This window comes from Equus quagga, chromosome 20, assembly GCF_021613505.1.
Source record: "Equus quagga isolate Etosha38 chromosome 20, UCLA_HA_Equagga_1.0, whole genome shotgun sequence".
Classification (NCBI taxonomy): domain Eukaryota; kingdom Metazoa; phylum Chordata; class Mammalia; order Perissodactyla; family Equidae; genus Equus; species Equus quagga.
Window position 1 is genome coordinate 32,216,265 of NC_060286.1, and position 16,364 is coordinate 32,232,628.

The window sequence follows — 16,364 nt, forward strand, 5'->3', positions numbered from 1 at the left end:
ATAAAAGGCTTTCGCAACCTTTTTAAATGGCATATAGATTAGACTAAATGGTTTCCAGATAGTTTGTCATAATTAACTATTTCAAGGTATTTTCAGCCTCATTCGTTCAACAAATATTTACTGAACATCTACTATGCCAGGCACTGTGCCAAGCATCACGGATAATAAGATTAATCTGACCTGGATCCTGATCGTAAGGCTTAAGCTTTCATTTTAGAATGTGAGATAAGACATACGCCTGAACAAATTAACAATGAGTAAAACCCAACAAAATCGGGGCGGGAGGTGGGGGCAACCAGATAGAGACAGTGCTGAGAGAGTTCAGAGGGGAAAGAAGGTACTTCCCACCAGTAAAAATCAGGGAAAGACATCATGATGGTTACCTTGCTATGTCTCCACGGTAGAGAGACTTATACTCCCAGTTTGCAGGATCCGGCTTCTTATCTATTCTGAAGGTTTCTCCTGTCAGAGCCTGAACGTCCTCAAGCCAAACAAGGCAACGTCCACTATCAGCAGTGGCATTATTTTGCTGACTGCGGAACAAAGGAAGGTGAAGAAGGAGGGAGGGGCACTTAGAGGTCTTCAGTTACATATGTCACGTTTTAGAAATAGGACAGTTAAACATTTCAAACTCCACACAGCATCCAGCATACCTAAGGACATACAATGTGCACACGCCATAGAGATGGGAAGAGGACTCCTGCTCTGGAAAAGGGGTTTTAGAAAATAAAGCAAAAACTGTCAACACTAAATGGCACTTTACCAAGAAAAGAACTCATCTGATCTCAGAAATTAACCTAAGGGATATGGGCGTTCTTTTTAAACATTTCATTTAAATGATTGTAACTTGAATTGCAAAGACACTTATACACAAGATTTTTTCCTTAAAAAAAAATTCCTATTCAGAGGCACTTTGGAGTGCCAGGCAGAGGTAACTGTCACACCTTCAAGGGTGACATTAAAGTGGGCTGTTCTTACATCTCCTAACCTACTTGAAAGTGCTCAGATAATTTATTCCAACTCAAAGCTTAAAAAGTAAAAAACAGCCACAGTTCTGAACAGCTCAGTCTCAGGTGTTACTTAGGCTTGGTCTAAGTCTCGTTTTTATGGACTGTGTACAGTGTTCAGCCTATTCGTACAGATCTCCTACACAAAGGGCAGAGAGTCCACTGTAAGACAAGACCCTACTTATCCCTTCGACTCAATCTGTGAGCTGGCAGACTTTCAGCTCAGACACAAACGGGACCACTTCCCTAGGAGGCAAGTGAGAGGAGAGACGGCTTCACCGGCATCTCAGATCTTTCTTCCTCTAAAGAAAACCAGTTCATAACGCTGCTGACACATGAAGCTGCCAAAGCAGTCAAAAGAGCCATTAACTGTTGTTCCATCTTTGCTTTTCGGCTCTGCCTAGATAGAAATAAAGATTCTGGAGGCTTCTAAATCATTCTTGGCTGGGAATACAAGGGGATGGTATTTCAGGGACACAAAGTAGCTACTCAATAAATATTTATTGAATGACATGCCTCAGGTTAAAATACATGGCCATTTTAACACACTCTCCTTCAGAACAACTGTAGAGGGTTTTCTGTTGACAGAAACCGTAAAGGGCAGCAAAAAGAGGGAAAGAGATTGATGCATTCCGGAAAGAAATGGAAAACCAACAGGGGGTCAGGAGGGTGGGAAGAAGGGCCAGCTGCAGACGACCCCTGGGGAGTAAACAGACCCTTATCCCACCCCAAGTCAGGAAGTACGATGTGCTCCGGGCTGTGTGCAAGGAAGGATCCGCCTCCAGCTGAGGTGAAAAAGAGTGCAGGCTGGGAAACAAAGGTCAATTAGGAGCTGTGGCCTCTGGGGAAGCCGTCCCTGGATCACCCTGAAATAGAGTCCCACATGGTGTACTACCCGTCAGGAACCCACTTTCCTGACATCATGGAAAGACTCTCACAACTCACCCATATCTCAGTCCCGCCTGTATGGAAACAAACAATTCTTTCCGATCACCTTCCCATAAAGAGACTACAGAAGTAAACAGGAAGAAAGTAAAAGAGAAGGACAATCTATTTTGATCTTAACAGAGATATTGTGCAAAATATTAGCAAACTTAAAAGTGCTGTCTGGATCATAAAACTATTGGGAGGCTGTAAAGATCACCTCTGAGGTAGGCAAACACAGGCTGAAAATAACTCCCTTTCAAGTTCTAATGGTAGTTCCTGTGTGGTTTCATGAAATTCTTTAAAGCTCATTTTCCTCACCTATTAAAAAGGACAAGTAGCTAAAGGTGAGTTTTCAGAAGATACAACAGTTAATGTATTTTGCTTTGAAGACACACTAAAAAGAATATCAATAACATATTCATCTACATTAACAAAAATGTACTGAGTGCAAGCAAGGCGGGCATGGCTCCTGCCCTCATAAACTCAAATTCAGAACCTTTGCATCTGACTCTTTTTTTTCCCTCCTAAAGCAAGCTTAGCTTATAAGTACAGCACCTGAGACACACAGAGGGCTAAGTAAACCTGGCTCCTCTGAGCCACAGAGGCCGGCAGCTCTCTAACAGAGAACTGATGACAGAAGGATCCCGGAAGGCTGTGTTGTTTGCCCCTGTGACGGGAACTCGAGGAGCCAGATTCAAGAGTCGCTCCAATGCAGAGCTCTCGCTGACATCAATGGGACATCAAAGCACACAACAAAAGCAACTAATCCTGGAAGAGTTGCAAAAATCTTAACAGCACTAATTTTTTTTCAAGTATGCCTTGGACAGGTACTTAAACTTTCTCTCTTCTAGTCCGTATGAACAAAGGAAAGAAAAAAGTTAAATGAGAATAGTTCAGGTAGTTTCACCACATACCATCTGTCCCACCTATGGGCGAAGCGCTCCCCTACATAGGAGGATGCTAAATTAAGCAGAGAGGAAGCAATCACTGAGTACCTGCACTGACATCATTTTGCAGAATGACTTGAATATGCTCAAGGTGGACAGCACAGCAAGATGAGGAGAGAAAGCAAACCCTCAAGGAAAGAAAATACTGTGGTCATGAACTATTCTACACCTTCAACACGGGGCTTCTAAACAAACATGAAACAACAAAAGAAAGACAAAAGCAATGATTATTTTAAGTGCTATTAACCTTAACGAAAGAGAGCGTCTGTGTGTGGACATGCTCGCACACGTACACCAAAGGGTTGACGGGAGTGACTGAAAAGAAGATAAATCAAGGAAGAGAAGACATTCCTCTTACTCTTTTTAAGAGTGGAGGCCAACGGCCCCTCAGAGATGGAACCTTTACCCACACGTACCTACTGTGTGGCACATTCACCATCTTTCAAAAGTCCTGAAGACTTTTTATCTGAATCAGATTTTGACACAATATTGTGTCTATTTAACATTTCTCAAATAAAATCATGGCCCTCATTTTTTAAAGAAAGTTTTCTTTTTTTATGTTGACCAAATAGTAGAGCTCTATTTTTTTCCCCCAGCTTTACTGAAATATTTATCAACTCCATTTTGATTGAGTGGCTAGATAACCATTCAAATGTCGACTTTGTGCCAGCAATTGAGAGAGAAAAATTCAAGGCTTAAAATATTATAGGTATTTGAGAATAAAAAACCTACTTTGGTTTCTCTGATTCCCTTTTACTGTCTCTGATGCTTCTGGAAGATCTGTCCTTTTCAGAATCAGTATCTGGCTCAGATCCACTGCTACTCGACTGCCCATGTTTTCTCTTGGTTTTCTTATGATGCTGATGCTTCCTTTTCTTCTTTTTCTCTTTCTTCTTTTTTCTGCTTATTGATTTGAGCTTTCTGTTAGTGTCACTTTCCTCTGATGGCTCTGATTTCAGAGGACTCCTGTTTGGGAAAATCAACATTATTTTCAAAAGAGAATTTGGGAAAAGAATACATAAATAAGCAGACAAAGAAATCTGTAAAAGGGAACCCTATAAATGCCCACACAGACTTACTATTTGCCCATACATCACACAGTATCTTCCTGGATTACAACTCACCTTAAAGACTTAAGAGTGGGACCTAAAATAACACCAGACGAAGAAATTCTAATTTTAGTAGGTTCTAAACCTATACTTTTATATCTATACATTTTTAAAAGGAAATAATCTACCAGTTATTTTATCAAATGTATTATTTTTTACAGCAACGTTTTAAAGGGTTTACTTTCAGGCCTACGTTTTATGCCAGCATGTCCTGAATGCCAAAAAAAGTTTAATTCTGGTCCTTGGTTTTAAAGGTTATGATGAGCTCTTTCACATTACTGAAATATCTATAAACAACTCCCTCTCATGCACCAACTATTCTCAATTTCCAAAGGCTTGTTACGCTTTCAGAGTACATGTCTTCCCAGGGTTCATCATATTCATGAGACCAGCTAGTCTACATTTGCGAGAGAGCTCATTTCTCAATTCAGTGATCTACAACAAGCTTCTTTCAAAACTGGGGAGAGACGTGTGCCATCTTGCTTTCCCCAGTTTTTGTGTGATTTTACCCTACACTATATTATATAAGCTCCTTCTATTTTTACAAAAGTGTTGAAAATGCAACTAAAGAAATATCTGAATTACAATATTCTAAAGGTTACTAATGAGGTTAGTAAGTTACTTAAGAATCACAACGATGCCACTTCCCTCATGGCCTAATTATTGGCAGTAACTGTGTCACCTTCTTGCCACTGCAATGCAAAGGGGGAAAAAAGGGAGCAATCTGTAAGACTGAGGTAAGGGGAAAAAAATCAAGGATCACCTCATTACTTTAAGTAACAGGAGGAGTTTTACTTAGCTCTTTCATCATAGTGTTTTCTAAGGAGCATCATTCCAGCTAAGCTACAGGCAGTACACTGACAAAGACTAAAAATCCATCTATCAAAAAAACTACCTTGTCAGTGGCAACCCTTCAGAAGCAAGAGCTGTGGTCTCTTCAGTTTGTTGGCTCAGAGATGGTATGCTTCCAACACAAAAGCTTGGGTTGCTCAGCCAGTCTAATTCTGCACATGCAAAAGGGAAAAAAAGATCAATGAAATTAGCTCAATATGACTTCTAAAGCAGGAAATCCGTCTTATCAGCTGACATCCTAATTCACAGCCAATGTCAGCCAGACATTTTGAACAATCCACAGAAGGTGAAGGGAATCCATGAAATTTTTATTACAAAGGGCATGGGGCTTTAACACATTCTAAAATATTTAAGACCAAAATCCTCTTGTGATATCAGGCTGCGGCTTAAGCAGAAGCCATGTAACAAGTGTGGCCTAAATGGCAACAAGGCTTTATGACTCCATCCACACTCTAATGAGCATGAACGCTTCCAAAGCATCAGGTTTTAATGACCTCAAATTTGATTTAGACGATTCCAAAAAGTTAAAAAATCAAATCAGGCATTAAAACCTACCATGCTTAATATTACAGAAGATTAAGATATTTTTCTTTAAAAAAATTTATTCCAACGTTTTGTCTTAGTAGAATTTATCTTAATATGAACCTTTACTTTAACACAAACCTTTCCTTGTAACAGTACTCCTTTTTGAAAATAAAAACACAAGGTGTTAACTTTTCTAATTAATGCTAAAATTATATAAGATGTTAACAATGATCGTCGCTGGGTGGTGAGATTAAATGTTCAAAATTTTTCTTCTTTCTGCTTATCCATGAATTTCTAACTTATGCAATGAACTATTTCTGAATTATTCATTTTCTCACTTTTAGGAGTCTTAGCTGTGAAGGAAAGAAAAAAAAATATGGGATAGTAGCAGCAAGGGGGCCCAAGGAAGGGTTTGTATTTTGTCCTGTTTTGTTTTAGGATGGGAGGCAGGAGTAGATTCATATTCTGAGGAGAAAGAACCCATGGAATGGCTGAAGCTGTAAGAGAGAAGGGTAACTGCACTTTTCAACCGCTGTACTGGGGTATACAGATATATCTCAGGAGATATGGCAGGTTCACTTCTAGACCACCGCCATACAGCCAATTATCGCAATAAAGGAAGTGACACGAATTGTTTGGTTTCCCAGTGCATATAAAAGTTACGTTTACACTATATTGTAGTCTGTTAAGTGTGCAAAAGCATTATGTCTCAAAAAACAATATACATACCTTATTTAAAAGTATTTTATCGCCAAAAAATGCTAACCACCATCTTACCTTCAAGCAAGTTTTAATCTTTTGCTGATGGAGTCTTGCAAAAAACACAATATCTGCAAAGTGCAATAAAATGAGGTATGCCTATAATTTACATACCATAAGGTTCACCCATTTAAAGTGTACAATTCAATGGTTTTTAGTATATTTAGAATTGTGTAAGTACCACCACAAAATAATTTCCGAACATTTTCATCACTGCACAAAGAAAGTCCATGCCTATCTGCAGTCACTCTCCATCACCCCCTTTTGCTCTCCTACTCCCAGCCCTAGGCAACCACTCATCTACCTTCCGTCTCTGCAGATCTGCTTATTTTGGACATTTAATATAAAAGAGATCATACAATACATGATCTTTTTCAACTGGCTTCTTTCACCTGGCATGTTTTCACGGTTCACCCAGGCTGTAGCATGTGCCAGTACTCCATGCCTTGTTATTGCTGCAGAATAATCCATTTTATGGATATATCATGTTTCACCCATTCATCAGTTGATCAATGCTTGGGTTGTTTGCATTTGGGGCTATTGTGAAGAACGCTGTGAACACTGGTGTGCAAGTTTTTACATGGACGTATGTGTTCATTTCTCTTTGGTAGATATCTAGAAGCAGAATTGCTGGGTCATATGGTAACTCATCGAGCATTCTGAGGAACTGCCAGACTGTTTTCCAAATTGGCTGCACCATTTTACATTCCCATTAACAATGTATGAGAATTCCAATTTCTCTGCAAGCTTGCCAACTCTTTACTGTCTTTCGATTATAGTCATCCTGGTGGGTGTAATGTGTTTTCTCATTGTGGTTCTGATTTCCATTTCCCTGGTGACTAATGATGTTGAACATCTTTTGATGTGTTTATTGGCCATTCATATTTGAATAGAAATAACTATCCAAATCCTTTGCCCATTTTTAAATTGGGTTGTCTTTTTATTATTGAGTTGCAACAGTTCTTTATACATTCTGTATTCTAGTCCCTGATGATAACTGCATCTTAGTGAGGAGATATGCGAATGCATGCTCCATGATGCCAGGGACTTTGTTTATTCACTGCTGTATCCCCAGCACTGAGAGCAACGCCTGGCACACATCAGCAGGAGTTTGATAAATACTTGCGGAGAAGAGGGAAGGGAGGAAGGAAAATTCCTAAGGAGGAAAGGTACATTAAAAAGCACAGGAAAAAGGGAGAGAGGGGGATTCTAACTTATTAAGTGCCTAACACAGGCCAAGCACCAAGCTAAGCAGTCTACATCCTCACATCTTCTAATCCTCACCACAGCCCTCCACGGGAGGTGTAATGATCTCCAGTGTACAGAAGAGGAAACTAAGGCTCAAAGGGACTAAGTAATTTGTAAGGTCATATCCAGTAAGTGCTAACAACTGTTCACGCAATCTTTCTTCTACTGTCTCCTTTTTCCTTCTGAGGCTGGTTCCCTTCCCTTGGGCCTAATTCCTGGCAAGAGGGATGCGAAAATAGTTCCCGTTGCTCACTGAGATCACAATTACTTCCACAATAATACAATTCTGTTGTGAACAAAAGAAAAGTGGAAAATATGGAACAACAATACGCAAGGAGAGATGCTCTCAAACAATTCTAGTACATTTTTACATAAATATTCCAGGTAGTGATGACAGCTTGGAGGAAATGTAAAGAAACACAGATGTCAAAATAACATAAAGGGTGTGACTCTCCCAAAGTCTTCAGAAGGTGCAAGAAAGGCTTCTTAAGGATGCAATTAAGGCTTTGCCATATGGGACCATTGTGAAAATAAATAGTTTATAAAGAACTAAAACTCTTGGGGTTTGAACTCAAGTCATCATTGACCTCTGTGTGACCTTCATCTCAATCAAGTGACCGTTTGTCAGGGCAAAAGGTATTTTCATCTGACAAGAAGTTGCCACTGCTTCTTCTACTTCCTGGTTCTTTTTCATAGCATGTCAGCAGTGAACATGCATGTAATATTAGAAGTAATCATCATTGAATGTTAGCCTGGAGAAATTTTGGAGATCCTCTAGTCCCGAGATTTTAAAACTTTTTTTAGCCAAAGAGCACACTGCTCAAACAAAATCTTTCAAAGCAGTCTGATGTGCAGAACAGAAAGAGCAGAGATGCTCTTGTCGGGGGTTCAGAGGGAGGGGGTGGGTCTGAGAAGGCTCCCTGGAGCAGAGCCTGGACACCACTCCCCCACTGACAGATCAACAGCTGGAAGCCTAAAGAAGTTAAGTCATGTGGTGCAGGGCACACATCTGCACCTGGATCGGCAAGCTCCATCCGGCTCTCCCCACCACACCACAATGCTATTCTTCACTTCCTCAACTAAGGAGTTGGTTCTCCTAAAGTCTCCTTGCAATTGGTTGGCACTTGGGGCTATCATGGCAATTTTCATATTGTGATCTCATTATCTGCATGTCAGTCTTCCCACTATATTCCAAAAAGGTCAACAACTCAAATCCTTATAGGGACCAGATTACTAATGATTACTGTGACACTATAGGGAGTGACAAAAGAAAAAATATATATCTATTTTGCCAGCTAAACAAATACACCAACTGGTTTACAACTCTTACATTCAAGTTTCCAGCTCACCTCCCCACTTCCCACTCCTTTCTTCCCAAACTAAAGGCAACGTGAGGGCAGAGGCCATGACCACTCACTCAGGTACTCCCAACTCCTAGCACTGTGCCTTGGCACAAAGCAACTGGACTACATAAATATCTGTTGAATGAATAATATGAATGAGGATCTGAACCCTATCTTTGCATCCTTGTATCCCCAGCACCTAATTTACCCAAAAAACTGAAGCAATTTGAGATCGTCAAAAGCATGCCATTACCTAGGTACAAAAAGTACAACTATCATAATTCCTCCAGTCTTCACTGTAAATGTGGATTTAATCATTAAAGAATGAAGTACTGAATACCTACTGTGTGTCCAGGCACAGTTCTAGGTTTTTGGGGTACAGTGGTGAACACGACAGGCCAGGCCTCTGCTCACATAGTGCTTAGATATAATCATAACCTCAACTGTTCACATAATACATTTGGATTATTCAATTACATTTTAGTTACAGAGAATCCTAGAGAAAGTTATCTGAGATTAAAAGATGCTTTATTAATCAGATTGCAAAGTCCTTTTCTCTATTTACTTACATCCTCACATAATTTACAAGTGCCCTTGATAGAAATCAAATATGTAATTAGATCACTGTGTCAATACTAAGCAGGACATATTACAGAGTAATATGCTAAGTGTAACATATTACAGAGAAGACTAGCAGGATACCACATGTCTAGGGTTTAAGATAGAGAAGCTGACTGGCTGACAAACCTTTTGTTCCTTCAGGTTAGTAAATAAATCACAGGTTGGAACTTGCCTGGAAATTAGCACTTTTTTATATGGATGCGCACATCTAAGAAAGGAAGAATGGGGCAACTATCAGGCAGAATAACCGCTTTAGAACTTCTCCGTAACAAAACCCAGGCAGGTATCTGGAAGAAGCACAGCATGTGTAACCTTACAGAAAATAATACAATGAATCACTCAACACTTTACGCTGAAATGCTTTTTGCAATAAGTTTATCATATAACTCTATTTCTCCATCACTAGTGAAAATACTTTAATTCAATGCCACTATGGGCAGAGGGAGGAACGAATCGCCATGAATAGACAAACTTTAAAAACAAATTTCAACTCACAATTAGATAAAATATCCAAGTTCTATACCCTCTCCCCATTCTACTTTAACAAAATAGCACTGATTACTAATTTGTTTAAGTGAGCTAAGAGGTGAGCACCATCTCTCCGGTGATGATAATTCAAAAGACATTTCTAGGGCTGATTGTATAAATAAATTAGCATATATACGTTAGGGAAGGGAGCTGTTCCTTTAAAAAGAGCCAAACTCTTCATTTTGATGGAAACCCTTACTTTCTGACAAAGAATCTGAGAGCACAAACATTCGTACAGAAGGCACCGGGGTGAACACGGCTAAGAACTGCATTTAAGATGGTGATTACGGGGAACCTAAGCAAAGTCAGCCCTTCCAGAGAGCTAACCTACAATTTGAGAGACCCAGGGATCCCAAAGGTAATGTTTAAACAACCAAAACCCCAACATTCCAACATCATAGTGTGGTTTATAACACAAGTTTTGGAGTCAGAAGGACTTATGTTCAAATACTGGCTTTATCGTGTATTAGTTGTGCAACTTTGAACAAAATACTTAATCTCTCTGAGTCTCCTTCCTTCATGCAGCACTTTTTTACCAAGAGCCAGGTACTGTTCAAGGTACCAGGAATACACAGCAAACAAGACAAACCCAACACAACCCTCAGGGAGCTGAACAACCGGCACTCATTCACATGCAATGAGACAAATGCCAAGACAGAGAAAATATGCAGGGAATAATGAGAGCACGCAAGTAGGTTCCCTAATCCAAACTAGGTATGGATCAGAGAAAGCTGCCTGGGAGGACATCTCAGTTAAGACCCAAATGATGAGAAGGAGTTAAGCAAATACGCTGCTTGGAAACATCCAGGCAGAGGAAATGGGCCTGCAAGTGAGACAAGACTCTCTGGGAAACAAAGCAGCAGATGCTGTTATGGCTGGACCACTGGGAGTGGGGGAGGTGGGGGCAAAATGAAGCCGGAGAGGTTTGGGGGCCTTAAACAACACGTTAGAGTTTGGGTTTATAACTAAGAGCCATGGGCAGACTCTTGGAAGCTTTAAGCAAGGGTGACAAAATTAGCTCCAGTGTCTGAAAGACAAGCAGTGAAGAGCAGAGTTTAAGAGCACGCGTTTCGAAGCTAGATTTCCTCAAATCCTGGCTCTGTGACTCATTAGACGTGTGACCGTAGGCAAGTTACTTATTGGCTCTGAGCCTCCGTTTCCTCCTCCTTAAAAAATGCAGATAATAGTACCAACTTCATAGGGTTGCTATGAGAAGTCAATGACTTAACGTCTGTAAAGCATTTAGACCAGTGAATGGCACACAGGACTTTTAAATAAATAATTTTAAAATTCTCGGTACAGTGTGGAGAGTGGTTCACGGGGTGGAGGTAGGACTGAAGACAGAGACTATATAGGAAGCTGTTGTAATAATCCAGGGATGACGGTGGCAAAAGCTAGGGAGCAGCAGTGAGAACAGACAGAAACTAATGAATTTAAGAGTTATTTGGAAGGACTGGACAGAGAACTGAATGGGGGAAAAGCGGAAGTCGAGGTATGTGTCTAAGTTTTGGCTTGGGGGAATGGTGGTGCCATTTTCTGCTATGTGGACACAGGAAGAAGAGGAGATTTGGGGAGAAAAAGACCGAGTTTAGTTTCTTCCCCAAATATGGATAATATACCTGCCTCACATGTTAAGAGGATTAAATAAACTGATATGCCATCTTCCATCCGAACTCTGTCTAAATATTCAACTTCCATGCAATGCTGTTTTAGAGTATACAATCCCAACAAACAATCTGATGGTGTAGGAAGAAAAGCCTGAGAATTGGAGGGATAAGACACCGGAGCTCTCTGCTGCTCCTGACACAAAGGAGGCACTGTATACCTGTTTGTTTAAAGAATGAATGTGGCTGAATCTAGCCCCCCTAGACCATTCACTGAATGTGATGCCCACTTAAATCCTGGCCTAACTCTGAACAGCACCTAGAGAGTGGAGAGCAGAGCCTCTCCTTTGCTTTGGTATTTCCTGTCTTTCCTGTCCAGGAGTGGTTTCTTTTTGTCTTTTTTTTTTTTTTATTGAAACTGCACCCACTACTACTAACACTATCTTACATTTTTATAACATTTTATAGCATAAGGCAAAAAGTGCAGTGCTTCTATTTACAACAGCAAAAGACCGGAAACAGTCCAAATGTCCTTAATAGGGACTGGTTGAATAAAGCATGTGATACCCACATGATGGAGTTCTGTGTACCAGTCAAAAAAAAGACGAAGATCTCTACACTCTGCTGTAAAGTGATCTCTGGGATTTAAGGTAAAATGCAAAATAGGACCCATTTGAGAAAGAGAAGAGAAATGTGGTTGGCTCATATTAACAGGGGAAAAAATGCTATCAGTGACTTATGAAAATTCTAACCTACAGGGGAAGAAACTTAAGAGGTTGGAGGAACAGAGATGGAAGCGTTTTTTTCTCTCACTATACCTGGTCTATATTTTCAACTTTAGAACCATGTAAACATCTCACAACATTATAAAGCAAGATCAAATCAAAAAGAGGAAAAAAGCAATCCTTAAAAATTGAAAATATACCTAACTGTATATCAAATTGGTGACAAAACCACAGAGAGAATTATTTCAAGTGATTTTAAAACACGGTAATTTGACCACACATCCGTCAAGGCATATGTCCTAAGGACAAATAGAACCATAAAGAAATACTGAACTATTTAGTATTAGTCATATGAGTATTGTTATTTTGAACATGTACATAATTGTACTAATGGCACTAGGAACTAAGATTTTCAGCATAAGAGGAAAGAACTATAAATATTAAATCAAAGAAATTAAGTAAAAATCTCACAATCTTAAATTTGGACTGGAAATATCAATATGAATTAATGACATATTTTTCTCTTCCCCGTTCTAACCACTGAAAACGTCTAGAAATAATGACAACCCAGTGCAATGAGTACTCCTGACATCCAATCTGTGGTTTTAACATACCCATACCATTTTCCACTAAAAGAAACCAGGCTTCCTTGGAGAAATGGCCAATTCCAGGCCGTAACATATGTAAGCGATGAACTCTGGCATCTTTTAGGCCAGAAAGTAAGGAAGCAATTAAAGATAACTGGGTCAGGGGCTGGCCCCATGGCTGAGTGGTTAAGTTCACGCACTCTGCTTCTGCGGCCGAGGGTTTCACTGGTTCAGATCCTGGGCACGGACATGGGACCACTCATCAGACCATGCTGAGGCAGCGTCCCATACAGCACAACCAAAGGCACACACAACTAGGATATACAACTACGTACTGGGGGCCTTCGGGGAGAAAAAGGAAGAAAAAAAAAGATTGGCAACAGATGGTAGCTCAGGCGCCAATCTTTTAAAAAGTAAAAAGATAATTGGGTCATGTCAAAAAGACACAAGCACCAACTTGATTAAGCCCCCATTAGCCAAAGATGGGACATTTTGAGCATTAGAAAAATAATATCTGCAATGGACTGAAATATAAATATGGTAAAAATTCATGAGTAAAAATCAAAATGAAAAAAAAGAAACACCTCATTGGTCACCTCTAAAAGTTGCTGGGACCCCAACTCATTATTCTGAAAAGTGACAAAGGGAACAAATCAAGCATTCATCTTGTCTTTCCTACCTGAACTGTATTTGAGGGTGTCCCAACAGCGTTAAGAAAAAGTTCTTTAGGGGCCGGCCCCAAGGCCTAGTGGTTAAGTTCAGCACACTCTGTTTCAGCAGCCTGGGTTCGGTTCCTGGGCACAGACCTACATCACTCGGCAGCAGCCATGCTGCGGTGGCAACCCACATACAAAATACAGGAAGACTGGCACAGACATTAGGGCAAATCTTCCTCAAGCAAAAAGGGGAAGATTGGCACTAGATGTTGTTAGCTCAGGGTGAATCTTCTTCAGCAAAAAAAAAGAAAGAAAAGAAAAAGTTCTTTACAGAATAATTGATGCTAATAAATACAGGAGCAATGCTAAAGTTAGAAAATATCCATATTGTAACCTCAATGAAATACTAGATCTAAGCAATAATCAAAAAGAGCTGCAAAAATCATTAGGTGAAAGGTTGATGGGTAGCTTCATAATGGGTCAATCAGGCTGTCCATGAATCCACTGATCAATCTTAACATCACTAAAAGAGAGAAAACTACACAGTACATCCTCCTGATTTCATTCAATAGCAAATGCAGAGCACACCCAATGAGGTATTCACAACTTAAAAGGTTATACCTGAATCTAATTAACTCTTTAGATCTAATTACCAGTTTACAGGAAATACTGGGATAGAGAAACACGTTAAACACCACCATAAGGATTCAGCGGGAAATGTTGACAGGATAAATGACCCAGTTTCTTCAACAAACAAATCCCAAGGGAAAATGGAGGGGAAGGAGAAACTGTTTTATAGTAAAAAGAGACCTAAGAGACATATCCATGAAATGCAACGTTCGATCTTTTTTGGATCCTAACTTGAATAAACTAAACAGAAAAGACATTTTTGAGACAATTTGGGAAATTTGAACACTGACTGGAAACTAGATGATATTAAAGAATTATACTTTCACTGAGTGATAATGCTGTTTAAATTTTTAAAAATACAGTACTTTATAAAAGCTCTTTTATAAATATTATCCTGATGGTAGATACCCAGATGTCCCACAAATACTGGTTAAGATAAATGACAAAAGCAACACTTCCCTATTTCGTCCTCTAAAAATAAAAAGATAAACCCTTGGGCTGTTATTCAAGTCACTACCCTCCCTCACCGCCAGTCCCAACCATGCTTCCCAAGGCTCCTCTTTATGCCACAGTATTTCCAGACAAACTGGACTATACGCAGTTCTCTGCACAGGTCTCACGCTTTCCTTCCTGCAAGCCTTTGAAGGCCCTGGAATGCCCTTCCACTTTCTCTATTTGTCCAAATCCTACCCTCTTGAAGATCCATCCCAAAAGTTAGCTCCTACATAAAGCTTTCTTTGAACCTCCCATCACAAGTCATTACTTCTGTAGTTTACCTATGACAGCTCTAACACCCTACCTTATCTCTAACCCTGCTATTTCTTCTGTTAAGTACCTACTATTGGTCTGTACCTTCAGCAAGTTATTTACTGAACACCTACTATATTTTAGGCCTTGCTAGGGGCTACCTATGCAGCAATGAATAGCCAGACACTGTCCCTGACCACATGGAGGATACAGTCCAATACAGGATGACCAAAATTACACTAATTATACAAGAAATTACTCACAATTATGAGAAATGTTACCCAAAAAGAGGTGTAGGGGCTATGACAGGATATAACACAGATGTCAGACACAACTGGACTCTGTCACATAGGGCACGACTTAAGACTAAATTACAATTCACTATGTCCCTCCACTTTTAACAAGGCAGATCTCCTGAGAATGTCTAAGGCTTAAATAAAACATGTAATGCCATCATCTGGCACACAGTAGGCCCTCAAGAGATATATATTAGTTCTAATTCCCAGCAGCTGTGGCCATCTGGAGAGAAACTGTGTTTGATTAAGCTTTGGATCATAATCCCCTAGCTCTAGGTCCGCCAAAAGGTATGAACCCAATAAGCATTTCAGAAATAAGTAAAACAGGAAAGGAGGAAAGACGGAACAACACCCCGCATTTGCATCAGGAGTCTCCTCGAGATGTGGAGTACCATTATTCCCATTTTATAGGTGAAGTAACTAAGGCTCAGAGGAAGAATGGGGTCCAACAACATGACCATATGGAAGTCCCAGCTCCAGGGCCTGTCCTTGGTCTGTCTTTCTCCCATTCACGACTCTACAACTCTAGCCCAGAAGCCCGGAGGAGGAAAGGAGCCCTTCCCAGAAGGCTTTGCGGCGCCGCGGAGAACTCTGGGATACAAATGGATAAACAAATCCAAGAAAAGGGCCCAGACCAGCGCCCGAGAAACTACGTCTTAAGCCCGCCAAGTGCCTTTTTTATCCCGTCTGTGTGCTCACCTTTCCTAGAACTTCCGCTAGCGGGAGCTTCACTAACGCCCGCAAAGGCCGGGAACAGCGCCATGATCACAGGCCGCACCGCCGTTCCCCTCCACAGAAATGGCGCCGGTGAGCGGGCGCCGGTAGTGAGGCCTTCGCGGTCGCGGTGCACTCTGGGAAGTGTGGTTTTCCCGGCGCTCGCTTGGGCTTCGCTCGAAACCCGGCGGGGCGGGGCGGGGCGGGACGTAGAGGGGCGGGGCGGGATCGCTTCCCAGTAATAAGTATTGGCGGGCTTCTGTGAGAACCGGGAAGTAACGACTCGGAGATGGAATTGTTCAGAGCGGAGACTAGTAGGAAATTGGGATTCCAATTCGACTCCTGAACTCATACCATTACTTCCTAACTGGGTCAAATTAATCAAACTCTGTAAGCTTTACTTTCCTCTACAATATGTTTAGAAAATTAAATATTTAGGGAAAGTGTTTAGCATGGGCCTGGCTCGTGGAAATCCCTTAATAACAGTTAGCTATAATGTGAGTTGTGACTACAAGTGCCCCTCAAAGCCATGTAAGATA

At 40.6% G+C, this 16,364-nt stretch overlaps 1 protein-coding gene across 1 annotated transcript in view; it reads right to left on the reverse strand.

Moving 5' to 3' along the window:
- Window positions 1-15,935, reverse strand: part of NRDE2 (NRDE-2, necessary for RNA interference, domain containing) — a 44,735-nt gene extending 28,800 nt beyond the window's left edge. The window contains exons 1-4 of the mRNA XM_046647125.1: window positions 15,811-15,935; window positions 4,886-4,994; window positions 3,614-3,847; window positions 384-533 (exon numbers count right to left, since the gene is read on the reverse strand). Coding sequence (XP_046503081.1) covers window positions 384-533; window positions 3,614-3,847; window positions 4,886-4,994; window positions 15,811-15,874 — 557 coding nt within the window. The 5' untranslated portion in view covers window positions 15,875-15,935. The remainder of the gene's footprint in view (window positions 1-383; window positions 534-3,613; window positions 3,848-4,885; window positions 4,995-15,810) is intronic.
- Window positions 15,936-16,364: the final 429 nt, after the last annotated feature.